The 12969-nt window shown below is 44.6% G+C and overlaps 1 protein-coding gene across 9 annotated transcripts in view; it reads left to right on the forward strand.

Moving 5' to 3' along the window:
* The first annotated feature begins 66 nt into the window (after positions 1-66).
* The window catches only part of MCTP2 (multiple C2 and transmembrane domain containing 2), a 223464-nt gene continuing 210561 nt past the window's right edge, over positions 67-12969 (forward strand). The window contains exon 1 of one of the 9 annotated variants that reach the window (XM_044762457.2): positions 67-276. Coding sequence is in view for 4 of the 9 variants with exons in the window: in XM_070496060.1 (XP_070352161.1) it covers positions 938-971 (34 nt within the window). In the remaining 5 variants the exon portion in view is untranslated. Of the gene's footprint in view, positions 277-438; positions 631-907; positions 972-12969 lie in introns of those variants that run through there. The other 8 variants (XM_014842505.3, XM_014842510.3, XM_014842507.3 and 5 more) reach the window with 8 other exon arrangements.

The following is a 12969-nucleotide window of genomic DNA, read 5'->3' on the forward strand; positions in this document are numbered from 1 at the left end:
TCCTCGCCCAGCCGGTGCCCAGACGCGAGCGGCGGCGCTTGCTTGCGACAGCCGGCCGAGGCCCGGAGGCCGCGCCCGCTCTCCGCTCGAGGCGGCTCCAAGGTGACGCGGCCGCCTCCTCCCCTCAAAGGCGGGGCTGGCGCGGACCGGGGAAGTCGGGCGGCCCTTGGCCTGGCCCCGGTCCCCGCCGGTCCCGGCTGCTCCCCGCGCGTGTGAGCGGCAGGTGAGGGGCGCGCGCCGGCCCCTCCGCAGCGCCCAGGACGCCGCCTCGGACAGGTGAGGGCGGTGCCAGGCTCACCTGGCAGCGCACGCGGTTGGGGTACAGGGAGTGGAGGGGAACCAGGGTCGCCGCGTGCTCTTTCTGCGGGCGGCTGCCTGCTTTCAACAGAAGTGGGGAGATGGGGATTTCCCATCCAGGGGAGCTCCTACCCCGGAGTTGCTGGTACAAAGGTCAGAAATGTGTGCCGAGGCCAGGAGGCAGCAGTCGGAGCCGTGGAGCGCTGGAGAGCGCACTGGGGGAGGGCAGCCTGCGCCAGGATTTCTTTGCATCCTAAAGGACACGTATTTGGTCTCCTCGGGGCGCAGCGGAGTTGGTCAGGGACCGTCATCACCGGGTCTCTCTCTGCAGAGGTCAGTTCCTCCCTTGTGTCGGATTTGATGCGCTCTCTTCGCGGTGACCTGGAGATTCAAGTTTGGTTCCTTGCGCAGACGTTTGCTCTGCCCCAGGAGAGCAGAAAGCCTTAGGATAATTGTGTACAGCGTCTTGTCACATTAAAAAAAAAAAAAATACAGTGATGGTGGTGGTGAACTTGAGAGGCAATTGCTTCCGCAATTAGTTCCCCAGCCCACTGTCCATTTGTTAGGCAAATGGTGCGCTGATGGCTTTTAAAAGTGGTTGGGTTTCCGTAAACTAGATAAAGACATCCCAACGAACTCTATGCGATGCCTGAGGGTTTCAGCCGCGTGCTTGCGTGAGTATGCTCTGGAACTTACTTCGGCCGGGACCACTTCTAGTTACCCGTTTCCCTCTGCGCCTGGGACTTTAGGAAACCTGCTTCTGCGACACTGAGTCGCAAACAGGTCTATGAATTCTGATTTCTATTAGCATTCATTTTTCTCCTGGGTCAGCTGCATTTGAGTGTTAACGGATATTTGTTGTACGCCTGTTCAGGGGGAACCCTGGAGGGCCAGGCTGGCGCGCTGTTTGGTAGCACAGGTGTTGATACAAAGGGGATTTTCAGAGCACGTGTTCCTCACAGGTGGATGTGCAGAAAGAGACCAAGGGCACATTGTGCCTTTGTCTCCGCGGCACCTCTTTAATCTCTGGTAATAAGCATTTAAATGCTGGGAGAATGTAAATCTTTGAAGAATATCTGTCATCAGCCTGGTCTGTCATCCAAAGTGACAAGGATTATCAAAACCATCCTTAAAATAAGGTTCCTAAGAATCACCTCTGTGCCGAGCACCATGCTAGGCACTTCATCTGGGGCGCATAAAATGTACAAAGTGGATAGTACTTTCCCTGTACTGATGAGGAACCGAGGCAGAGAGGAATCCAGCGATTTGTTTAAGGTAACTGGTGGACCTGGGAGTTCAATGTGGATATTTCTAAGTGCAGAGGCCATGCTTTTTCATTGTTCCATGCTGCTGTGAGACAGATAGTGTAAATAAGGCAGGTTTAATGGATGTAAGAATTCAAATTTATATTCATAAAGCAATCCATGTCCTGGGAGTTAAAGTAACCGTCACGAATAAAATGAGCACTGTTTTCATTCTACTTGAGTGGTTAAACTATGAAAATCTAGGACAAGATGAACAGCTATTTTTAAAATATAAAATTTATTGAGTGTCTTCCTTAACATTTTTTTCAGGACCTAATATATCCAAGTGTGACAAGTTACCAAAACTTTATATTTATTCCTTGTGTATTACACATTCAGGTAACCCCTGATTTTCACATTATTCTTGTACTTTAACATATTTTAGCTTGATTTCTTTCCATAGCTTCCACGTGAATAGAGGCCACTATTTTCACCCAAAAAGGACTCTGTGTGTATAAATCTAAAATCATACATGAATATGTCTAATATTTATTTTAAAAGATATATCTATTTTTCCTTAAATCTATTTCTAGAAGTGTGGAGTCCCACAATGAGCTTATTTGACAAGGAATCTTAAAGTTTCTAAATTAGTCTTTGAGTAAACGATCCATAACAGCTCACCTGACAATCTCTTAATGTGTATGTAAACCACAAAAGTGACTTTCAAGTTAAAATTATTATCCTGTATAGGATGTGAATGAAAATAGTACTTAGAATTTTAAATAATATTTCCCAACATGGAGAGCCCTTGCTTTTTTAAAACTTTCCTTTGCACTGTTGGTAATTACATACAAAAGTGGAGGGGTTTCAGATTTAAATTACCTTACAGGTTGAAGAAAGGCTTTTTGCCTGTGTTGGGAGGATCCGGTAGGATATTCTGCCTGCATCGTGCTTGGCATAAGTTTTTTCTCTGTATTCAGTTGACAGTGAAATCAACAAGACACCGTGAATCCTTTTTAGGAGCATTTGAAATGCTGCCCAGAAGGCGTTTACGAAAGTGTGCTGCGCTTGGTTAAGATGCTGTAATCAAGGGGCAGAGTGGGTGATGAGTTAGAGAAATTCCCAGCAAAGCCTGAGGGCCAAGGAGCAGAGGATGCCCCAGGTGTGAAACGGGCAGATCCAGATGTTGTGAGACCTGAAAGGTAAACAATTTGGGGATCCTCTTTAAGAAAATAATACAAAATTAGTTATGACAGTGAATGCATGTTTAGAATGGAAAAAGCGATTACAACCATATGCTGGAGATTTCTGTCTCTTTCTGCTGAGCTCTTTTTGGGCGGTTTACCAGAAATACTTACATAAAAAGCCTTCCTGATTGCACCCTTCTCCGTGAGAACACTCAGCATCTCCCAGCGGCCTGTAGCTCTCGGAGGGGCCTATGCCAGTGAGAGGCCAGACGCTGAAGCTCCACTGCCTTCAAAGAGAGAGAGGGCCACTTGTGGTTGGAGGTAAAGAACTCGTGGTCCACTGAGCAGAGAAGAAGCTGCTGGCTGGGGTGGGAGGAATCCTAGGCTCATCGGGGACTTGGGACAGTTCATGTCCAGTGAACAGTTCTGAGAAAAAATCCCTGGTCTCTAAGACCTTCCAGTTGGGTTGTTTCTCCAAGGATGCCTTTGGCCATTGGCTCTCCCAGTTTTCAATCTATCGGTCACCATTTATTGAGAGTTTCCTACGTGCTGCATAAGGGAAGGCCCTGATTGCCAGGGAGCTCCTAGTCTCATGGAGCTGATTTCACTGACGACAGTACAGTGCTGTCCATGCTGGTGTAGAGGCCTGGGGGGCTCCTGATGCTGAGTTTGGAATTCTTGGTGGAGTTACTGAGTTGAGCTAGTCCGGGAAGAGCATACTCAGTGCGTAGAAGGCCGTAGAAAGCCCTGGATGTTTGGATCCACACACTCTCCTCCACTGATGCAGTGAGGCCTCCTTAGTCTTTCTCAACATGTCCTTCCAGCCCAGCAGAACCCACATACTTGAGATTAACTTGTTAGAAATGCACAGTCTCAGGCCCTGCTCCAGTCCCCTGAATCAAAAGCTCGGTGTCTGGAGCATAGCAATCTGGGTCTTAAGGTTTCCCGATGATTCTGGTGCATGCTAAAGCTTGAGAACCACTGCTGTTAGTATTTAAGAGCACTGGTAGGACATAGAGTCCTCTGTGGAGATGGAAGGAGAGGAATGAGATGAATACTAATGCTGATGTATTATTATTGTAATATAATTACAGTTTATATTACTATCGCCGACATCGAGCCTCAGATTGTGCCAGGCGTTGTGCTAAGAAATATTAACTCTTATAATGATTACTACAACCCCATGAAGCAGGGCTATTATCACCTCCATTTAAGTGTGAGAACACTGAGGCACTGAGAGACAAGGATATTGTCCTAGGTCACACAACTGGAAAGCTGTTCAGCCAGGATTCAAATGTAGGCAGTCTGGTTCCAGCACCTTCTCTCTCATCCTGCCTGGGAGGGTTTTCATCGATGTTATTGTTATCTGTTGGCACTGTGGGAGAGGTCGGGAAGGCAGGCCTGGAACTGCTTGGATGACCCTATTTAACAACCTTAGTCATTTGCTGACCACTCGGGGTTAACGCCTTTTTCTTTAAGGACTAACTGCCAGGTTAGCAAGGATGTTCTTGTCATTCACTCCTAGTGCAAATTTTTAAAGCTTCATAACCAAAGGGACACGATTGCATATATAGGATTGCATAACATGGAAGTGTCTCTTTCCTCAGCATGATTATGGACTCACGTGGATTTCCCCAGTGGATGATTGTGGAAGGTGGCCTTGTTTCAGAATACTGGCATTTGATCTGGATATTAGCATGGGGCCTTTCTTCTAAAGGCCAACCCCTTCCCCAAGCCACAGAGGACTTGATGGTATGTTTGTCCATTATGTCTTAGAGGTATCTAGAAGAGCTGTGCTTTGCATTTTCACAGTTTTTTTTTTTTTCTGAAAACAATTGTTCTACGCGATTCTATACACTTTATCATGGAATAGCTCTATCATGTCAGGCAGCCTGAGTAAGAATATACAGCTATAGATATGAGTACATGTGTGAGTGTGTAGAATGTTGATTTGCCTTTGGATGTGAACCTCAGCTTATTGAGTCTTCACTTCTTCAGAGAAATATGTTTAGAATTTAATTCTAGGAGTACTAGCTGTCTCATTCATGCATTCATTCATTCCTATGGTCACCACTGTATTTCCTCCCAGTGCCTGGCATTAACGCCTGACGTTAACGATTCCCCCCAGACTAGTGGGGATAAACTTGCTCTGCCAGGTTATGGGTGAATAGAGTTAGATGCCCTAAGTCTGTCAGTGAGTCAGTGGGAGAGGAGTTAAGAAGTTATCCTAGTTCAGGAGCGAGGTTATAGGGCTGGGCTTAAGGTGGTAGGGAGGCAGGGGCGTGGGGCAAGTTGAGCCATATCTAGGAGATTACAGAGGTGACCAGGTGGAGGTGGGAGAGGAGCGAGAGGGAGTGTCAGGCTGAGGTTTGTACCTTGGGCCCCTGGGTTGGTGCCAGTAACACAAGTTAGAACTAGAGAAGAGTGTTTTCAGAAAATAATGAGTTTCGTGGACAATGTGAGTTTGAAATGTCTGGATGACTCCAAGGTGGAGGTTTGGGGTGGATAATTGGGTAGGATGAGGGCCTGCATCCAGGAAAAAGGTCTGCAATACAGAGATTTGAAAGAACTGGTTTCTAGGTGGTCGTTGAATAATTGACTAATTATCAACTGATTGAATAATAAAGTTGACATAACAACCAAGTAATCCAACGGATGGAATAATATCAACAATTGAATTATGCTGTCTCCTAAGGAGAGTGGGGCAGTGAGAAGCAGGTCATGAAGGAAATGTGCCCTTTTCTTCTGGCCAGGCAGGAGAGGAACAGATTCCAATTCCTTTGATGTGAAAGGGGTTTACTTATGCTCCTTCTTTTGAGGGTAGAGAGGAATTCTCCACTCCCTTTGGCCTTTAACATGTTTGATAGCCTGACCTCTGGCCCACGGGAGGAGGTCCTCAAGGTGGAAAAGCAAACAAGAGGAAGCTGGAGACTTACAAGGGGCTTGTTGAAAACTGTTTTTTAGAATTTGAGTCCATGTAATTGTCACAAGGTAAAATGCTTACCATCAATCCTCTTAATTTGTTCTTCTCCATTATTAAAAACACTCACTTAGGGGGGCCAGCCCCATGGCTGAGTGGTTAAGTTTGCACACTCTGCCTTGGCAGCTCGGGGTTTTGCTGCTTCAGTTCCTGGGCGTGGACCTAGCACAGCTCATCGAGCCATGCTGAGGCGGCGTCCCACATAGCAGGACCAGAAGGACCTACAACTAGAATATACAACTATGTACTGGGGGACTTTGAAGAGATGAAGAAAAAAGAAAAACACTCACTAATTATTTTTGTACTATATCATGTTTGTTGTAAACGAATCATGTCATTTTGTATGTCATGCAGAGGGGCCAGTGTTATTTTGTAACTACTGCTATACAAATGTCACAAGATTCATTTTTGTGGAGAAAATGTAGGCTTTCTTAGGTGCTCAGAGTTAAGCTGAAGGCTTGTTTAAAATGTGTTAAAAAGTAGCTGAAATGAATATTTGTTCTTTTGTCCTAAAGTGATTAATTGAGCATGTATTATGCATGCTATGTGCTGGAGTTTTCGTTGTGAATAAAACAGACAGCTCTCTGTCCCCTTAGAGCTTAAGTTTAGAGCGCAAGTCAGAGAGCTTAACAAGTGAGTAGAATCAAGTGTGCTGTTTGCTAAGGATGAGGCACTAGGGGCTGTGGGAGCAAGTGGGACGGCGGCTGCCAGAGGCAGGGCTGCCTCTGCTTAGCCAGCAGTGGGCAAAGTCTCCTGTGGGCAGGGCCATCAGCACGGAGAAGGTTTGGAAAGAAGAGAGAGATTGTTTTGAGAAATTGATGGCTGCTTCTTTTGAGGAAGTGATGTTTAGAATAACCTGTTTCAGCTCTGAAATTAAAAGTCAGCTAATAAACCAGAACGTTCATGAGAGATCTGTGAACTGATCAGGAAAACCAAAAAAGAAAGTGTTGTACTTGTCTGTGTGACTGTGACCGTGTTCAGATCCAAGAGGCAACCAAGGTGACAGTACAAAAACACCAAAACAAAAATAATGATCGTGTAATATTTTTGGTGGTGGGGGGCACTATTTTTAGCATTATGGAAGATGTTGGGGTTCCGTCTGAGAACTTCTGTAGCTTATCAGAAAAGAACGTTGTGTTGCCTGAATCACAGTAACCACCGTTATCACTATAATAGTCTTGCCTAGTGTAAAAGATTTCATTTAATAAAATTAGCTTAGCTTTCTAGGCTTGTAGTCTGGAAATGACCTTTGGGGTCAGCTCTCCCACCTCCTGGTGTCCTCTCATGACGGAGCCGGGGCCCAGAGGTGCTGCAGGCTTGCTTACCTGCATGTGGTCAGTTGGTAACAAAGTCTGTTGGTAAAATGGGTTGTTGTTTTTTGTCCTACCGTGACATGCTTCACTTGAACGTTTCTTGTCTGTTCCTGGAAGAGCCCCTGTAATTAACTGTCTCTGTGTTCTCCGAGTCTTTATCTGCACAGAGCTCCTTACCCTTTCTTCCGTATTTCCTCCTTGGTGTGTGTGTCGTGTGCTTTGTTCCTACATAGTTCAGTGTTTTGAATTTTGTAGGAATCCTTTGCAGAAGTTGCCTTCAGCGTTTTAGGCCTGTCTAAACAGGTAGAATTTCTCTGATGTTTCTTTCATTCTCTTAAGTCTCATGTGATCTGGCCCAGAGACATTTAGCTTTAGCCAGGAATGAGAAAGACGGTTCTCAGAAAGTTTCCTGTGTTAATATTGACCAGAAGCCATGGCAGAACCGAGAAGCTACATGAGGAATTGGTTTTAAATACCCTGAACTATTTATGGGACAAAGAAAGTTTGAAAGCATAGGTGTGGCCCTGGTCATTAATCACAGATGGGTATTCAGTTACTTTATTACTTCCAGTCCAACTTCCAACCTTCTGTCAACTTCTAGCTTTATCACCATGAACTCAAGATCCTAAATCACTAACTTATTTCTTAGTTTTGGGTTCACTTGCCAATATGTGCGTTTTCGCTGATAATGTTTTTTTTTTCCTTTAGTGGAAGAAGCTTTTTGCTTTTCCTGGTTCACAGGACATACAGACTGAGCTGTGGTGTATTTTGTTTAGTGTGCCAGCTACCTGACGTTGCTGAGTTTCTACTAGGTGGCAGCATTTTCTTACTCTAATCCTCTCAGGAACCCTGCTGGGTAGAAGCCATCCCGCTTTATAGAACAGAACACTGAGACTCAGAGAAGCCCGGCAAGCTGTACAGGGTCACCCAATTGGATGGAATTTTACTTTTTGCCCCTACTATTCCATTCCGAGCCAGTGTTATTTCAACCATTCCTCTCTGTCTGGCTTCCCAGGAAAGGTGTTTAACCACAGGACTAGAGAGTCATTCCAACTAAGATTCCAGGAATTTCTCTGCCTCCTGGGGTTGGACGCAGCTGCTCTGCACATTCCCCAGGGTGAAGGCAGAGTTGACACCCTTTACCACAGAGGCCACTTTCAGCTGGGTCGCTGAAGCCCTGGCATCCTGCTAAACCCTGTTCTGGAGATAGAGTTGGCATGGTCTTGCTAAATATATCACTTTAGAGCAATTTCCTGCCAGAAGATTGTGTATACATGTAGCTGGATATTCTGGAAAGGTCTGTCTCCTTCATCTGACCCAAGTAATGCCTTAAACACATAATTGTTGTAATAGACTGGTGGAGCAAAGCAAGCAGTCACTTAGTTCTGAACACCATCCTTCATCCCTGAATTTTCACAAAACTACCTCACAGTGTTTTTATGTTTTTAAATTGATGTAAGCTTTTAAATACGTACAGATGTTGACATTTCAAAACCCAGATAAAATTCCTGTGGTGCCGTTGATCGGATCTAGGTGGTTTTTTGTTATTTATCCTTTTGTTTATTTATCAGCATTGGGCTAGTTTATCACATGAGATCTTTTAAGGGTTCACAGTATACAAATGAGGTTGCTATTCTGGTCCATGCGGTCTTGGAGAAGCTGGAGTTACTTCTGCTGGATGTTCTGCTTATCCCCATGGGCGCTTCCGAGACACTGCCCAGGAACCCTTGTTTAGTCTGGACATAGAGCCTGTGGCCTCTTAGGACATGGTAGCAGATGCTGAAGCTGCTGTGGTGGCAGTGAGAAGTGGGTGGATGTCACTAAAGTTCCCTAGCACCGTGCAATCTGATGTCCCATGCACAGCCTGTGAGTAGAGCACTCGTCAGTGTTGTCTGCATTCATGCCAGTAGGAAGCCAGTCCTTTTACCGTATGCAATGAATGGTAAATTGGTCTTTTTGGTTAAAATAATTTTTAATGTCAATTTTACTGCTCAATTCTGCATATCTTGTCGGTGTGGTTTTTGGCAGTTTCTGGTTTGTACTAACAGCCTGAATCTGGCCACTTCCAACACGAGCCCCTGCCTGTGAAATGTTGTTTTCTGCTAGTGGCCGTGGGTCAGAGATCAGTGACTTAGGACTGAAAGAGAATTGGTTTTATTGTTGCTTTTAACATTATGTGATAAAGCATAGTGCACTTATGCACACACCCCTGTTTACACTGTGTGTTGATATATGAATATATATTTTTTTCTGGAAATGAGCACTAGAAACTTACTCGTGGGTCCTTCATGGAGATGGGCTAGTCTGGGCTGAGTCATCTTTCATCACGTGCGTCTCTGCACCATTACAATTTCCTAAAGACATCCCTTGAAAAAATACTGCCAGGGTAATTTGGATGGTGAGCTAGCAGGCCTTTTTTTGTTGTCTTTAAAATGTCATTTCAAAAAGTCATCCTTGGACATGAGAATACTAAAAATATTTTCAATTTGTTTAACATTTTAAAGCTTTTAAAGTCTTTGGTATTTGTTATCAGATTTTGTCAGCCAAACATCTTCTCTGAAATCAGAAGAACTAGCAGAGCGTGGTAGTTGAAATGATTAAGGAGAGGAAAGTTTCCAGATTATTCTATCCACCCAGCAAGCCTTCCCGGAGGCCACCTCTGATGAGGCAGCTGTAGGATGGGACCACTTCAGAAACTTCCACCCCAGTAAGCCAGCATGGAGGCCAGCGCCATGACTCCCTTAACCCGCCATGACCTATTTCCTGGGAAGAGCCAGCACTTTCGAGTCAGACAAACGTGGGCTCAAATATCCCCTCTACCATTTGTAGGACTTTAACGTCTCCCACGCTTGGGCTTCTCATTTGTCAAATGGAGATGAAAATACTTACCTTGGGAGGCTGTGAATATTAGTAATAGTCCCTGCAGTGTGCCTTGTGTATAGTAGGTACTTCATAAATTCCTGTTATTCAAGGAGAAGAGGGAGTCTGGCTACATGGGAGGAAGTAAGCCTGCAGAGGTTTACATAAGCGAGTACCCACGAGGTTATGGCAGCTTTTCCTCTGAGATCAGACACCTCCGCACTGCTGATCTTTCGTTCTGCATTTTCTTCTAACCAGAAGAAGAAGAAGAAAGGGTAGGAAAGGAAACATCAGTAGCAGCTGCTACTCAATCACACTGTTTCCAAAAATAACCCGAGACATATATAGGGAGCAAAAAAATGATCTAATTCGGACTATTTTGCCCAACTTGAGGCCATTCTCTTTAGAGATGAGACAGTACCCGTCCTTTTTTTTTTAACTTTAGATTTTTACTTTCACTTTTCAGGTGTTTTTCCCTTTTGCATTTTTAAGATGGTTTTGAGGTCAGAAAGCAGATATTGGAGATGCACACGTTCTATTGACTGTGCTGGGTTTAGCATTTTCTTGGTGATTACGGTATAATTTGATGAAAGCCCAGCCACTCCTCAGGGAAACCTCAGAATGTTTCCTAAATATATATGGATGAAAGAATACCTTGGAAGGCTTTCTTTGGAAGGTGACACCTAATCAGTGGCATCATTGGCCTCACTTGCCTACATTTCTGATTGCCAAAAAGAAAGAAAAAAAAAAAAGCATTGATTAGCTATGATTCCCTGTTTAAATGGGGCAACACGGAAAATAGAAGTGGTTCCTAGTTTTGAAAAGCTTATCTCCTAGGAGAATCAAGATGCATCTTCATGGAAAGATTATTAGTGGTACCCTCTTGGGAGCAGAGAGGATGTTAAAGGTGGGCAACATTTCTTGAGGCTGATGAGCGGAGGGAAAATGTAGCGAGTCTGGAAGGATGAGGAGAAAGTGACTCTCAAGGTCTTGTTGGGGTCCCTGGGGAGAGATGGACACTGTTGATCTCTGCTCCTCTCACTGTGTGTGGCTTCCTGGAACTTCCCTGAAGGACACTTTGCAATGCTGCTCGTTTAGGACCGGATACTGTGAAGCAGGAAATTAGGTGACAGAGACTGAGGAGCGAGGTGGCGTAAAGATCAAGCATGGAATTGGGGTGCTGGCCTGAATTGAATCTTGGCTCTGTTACATATTATCTGTGTGATACACTAAGCAAGTTCCTTGAGCTTCCCATGCCTCAGTTTACCCATCAGTGAAATAAATCTTTAATGGTACCTCCCGTATAAAGTTATGAGGATTAAATGACAGGTACCTAAAGCTCTGGGTATGCCACGCCTGATGCATCTCGTGCCACATGTGAGGAGTAGCTGCTGCTGCTCCTGTTTTCCCATTGACCTTTTAGCTTTAATGAGTTACCGTGCATCACGTTTGCCTATCTTAATAAAGCCTAATGATTGCTTCCTATTTAAAAACTCATTTGCAGTCTTTTAGCCCAGCGGGAAGATTTGTTTGGATCCTTCTGATCACTCCAAGCCTTTGCCTAGCTGATATTCTAGAAAATGAGTTGCAAAGTGCCCGGGATGAGAGACTGTAGAAAATCGGGAAGGTTCATTTGGGAATTATCAATTTAAGCTGTTATATGATAGTGTCCGCTTCATCGAGCCAACACTGGCATTGATGGAATCAGAGCAGTGGGGGAAAATCGATGTAACTTTTTTAAAAGATAAATGGTTTTAATATTGATAATAGTGTTCTTTACCTTTTCATTTGAGAGATGCTGCTATAATGGAATGCCTTATAAATACTAATGTGTGCTGACTACATTCTGATGGTGAGGAACTCCTTTGGGTATTTTGAGACAAAAAGTTCTATGCTCTGGGCAAATGTCACTTAAATGCATGACTAACAGGTTAGAAATACATTCTTCAAATAAATCATATTTCACATGAGTGTAGGAAATATTCGTTAATCTGTATTTTCAAAATCTTCCTTAACTCCCAGGCAAGGAAAGGCTGGTGAGTGTGTGTGATTCATTTTAATTCATTAGCCACAGTGTTCCTCATTTGATTCAGACACTTGGATAGGTTCAGAGGTGATTGAAAGCTCATAAGTCAGTGCCTCTTGAATGCCTCTTTGGGGCCTCACCTGTTGCCTTTTGTTGGTCCTGACGTGCTGGGGAACACAGCTGTCTCCAGGATCCTCAGGATTAAAAGGCATCTTGAGGGGCCGGCCCAGTGGCATAGTGGTTAAGTTTGTGTGCTCGCTTCAGTGGCCTGGGGTTCGCAGGTTCGGATCCTTGGTGGCGACCTAGCACGACTCGTCAAGCCACGCTATGGTGGCGTCCCACGCAAAACAGAGGAAGATTGGCATAGATGTTAGCTCAGACACAATCTTCCTCAAGCAAAAAGAGGAATAATAGATGTTTGCTCAGGGCCAATCTTCCTCACACACACAAGAAAAAGCATCTTGGCTTACTGAAATCCAAATGCTGATGGCAAGAGAGGAAAGGAGGCTGGGTTTGTAGGCCTTTGCAGTCATGCCCAGTTCTAGAATCCATCAGTTCTTGGTTGATAGTTTCAGAGTTCACTTACGTGAGCTTTGTCCTGTGGTGAAGTTCAAGGGCCCCATTGTCACCTTGTTGACTGTGATTGTGTAAAGGTGATAAGAGGACTGGATCGTCCCATTATGAAATGATTGGGGAAAACCAGAGGGGAGGCACAGGCCGATAAAATGTGCTCCATCCTCACCATGGTTATGCCCAGGCCTCTAATGAAGCTGTGTCGGGACTCGTGGTCAGTGCTGATTCAATGCTCTGAATGTGGTGCGTGAAGCTGCTCAGACACCATACCACAAAGCAATAAAGACATTACCCAACATTATTTAATAATTAAACATTTATTAAAAAGCTTAATAATTGTGAGGCTTTATAGGTTGATGGGATACACATACTGGTTTCCAGGCAGGCTTGGATTTCTGGTAGTCAGTCATGCTAGTAGTAGAAGGAATTGCCCTCTGAATTCATTCATTCATGCATACAGGCGGTCATTCATTCCATCAAAACGTAACTG

Source organism: Equus asinus, chromosome 2 (assembly GCF_041296235.1).
Source record: "Equus asinus isolate D_3611 breed Donkey chromosome 2, EquAss-T2T_v2, whole genome shotgun sequence".
NCBI lineage: Eukaryota > Metazoa > Chordata > Mammalia > Perissodactyla > Equidae > Equus > Equus asinus.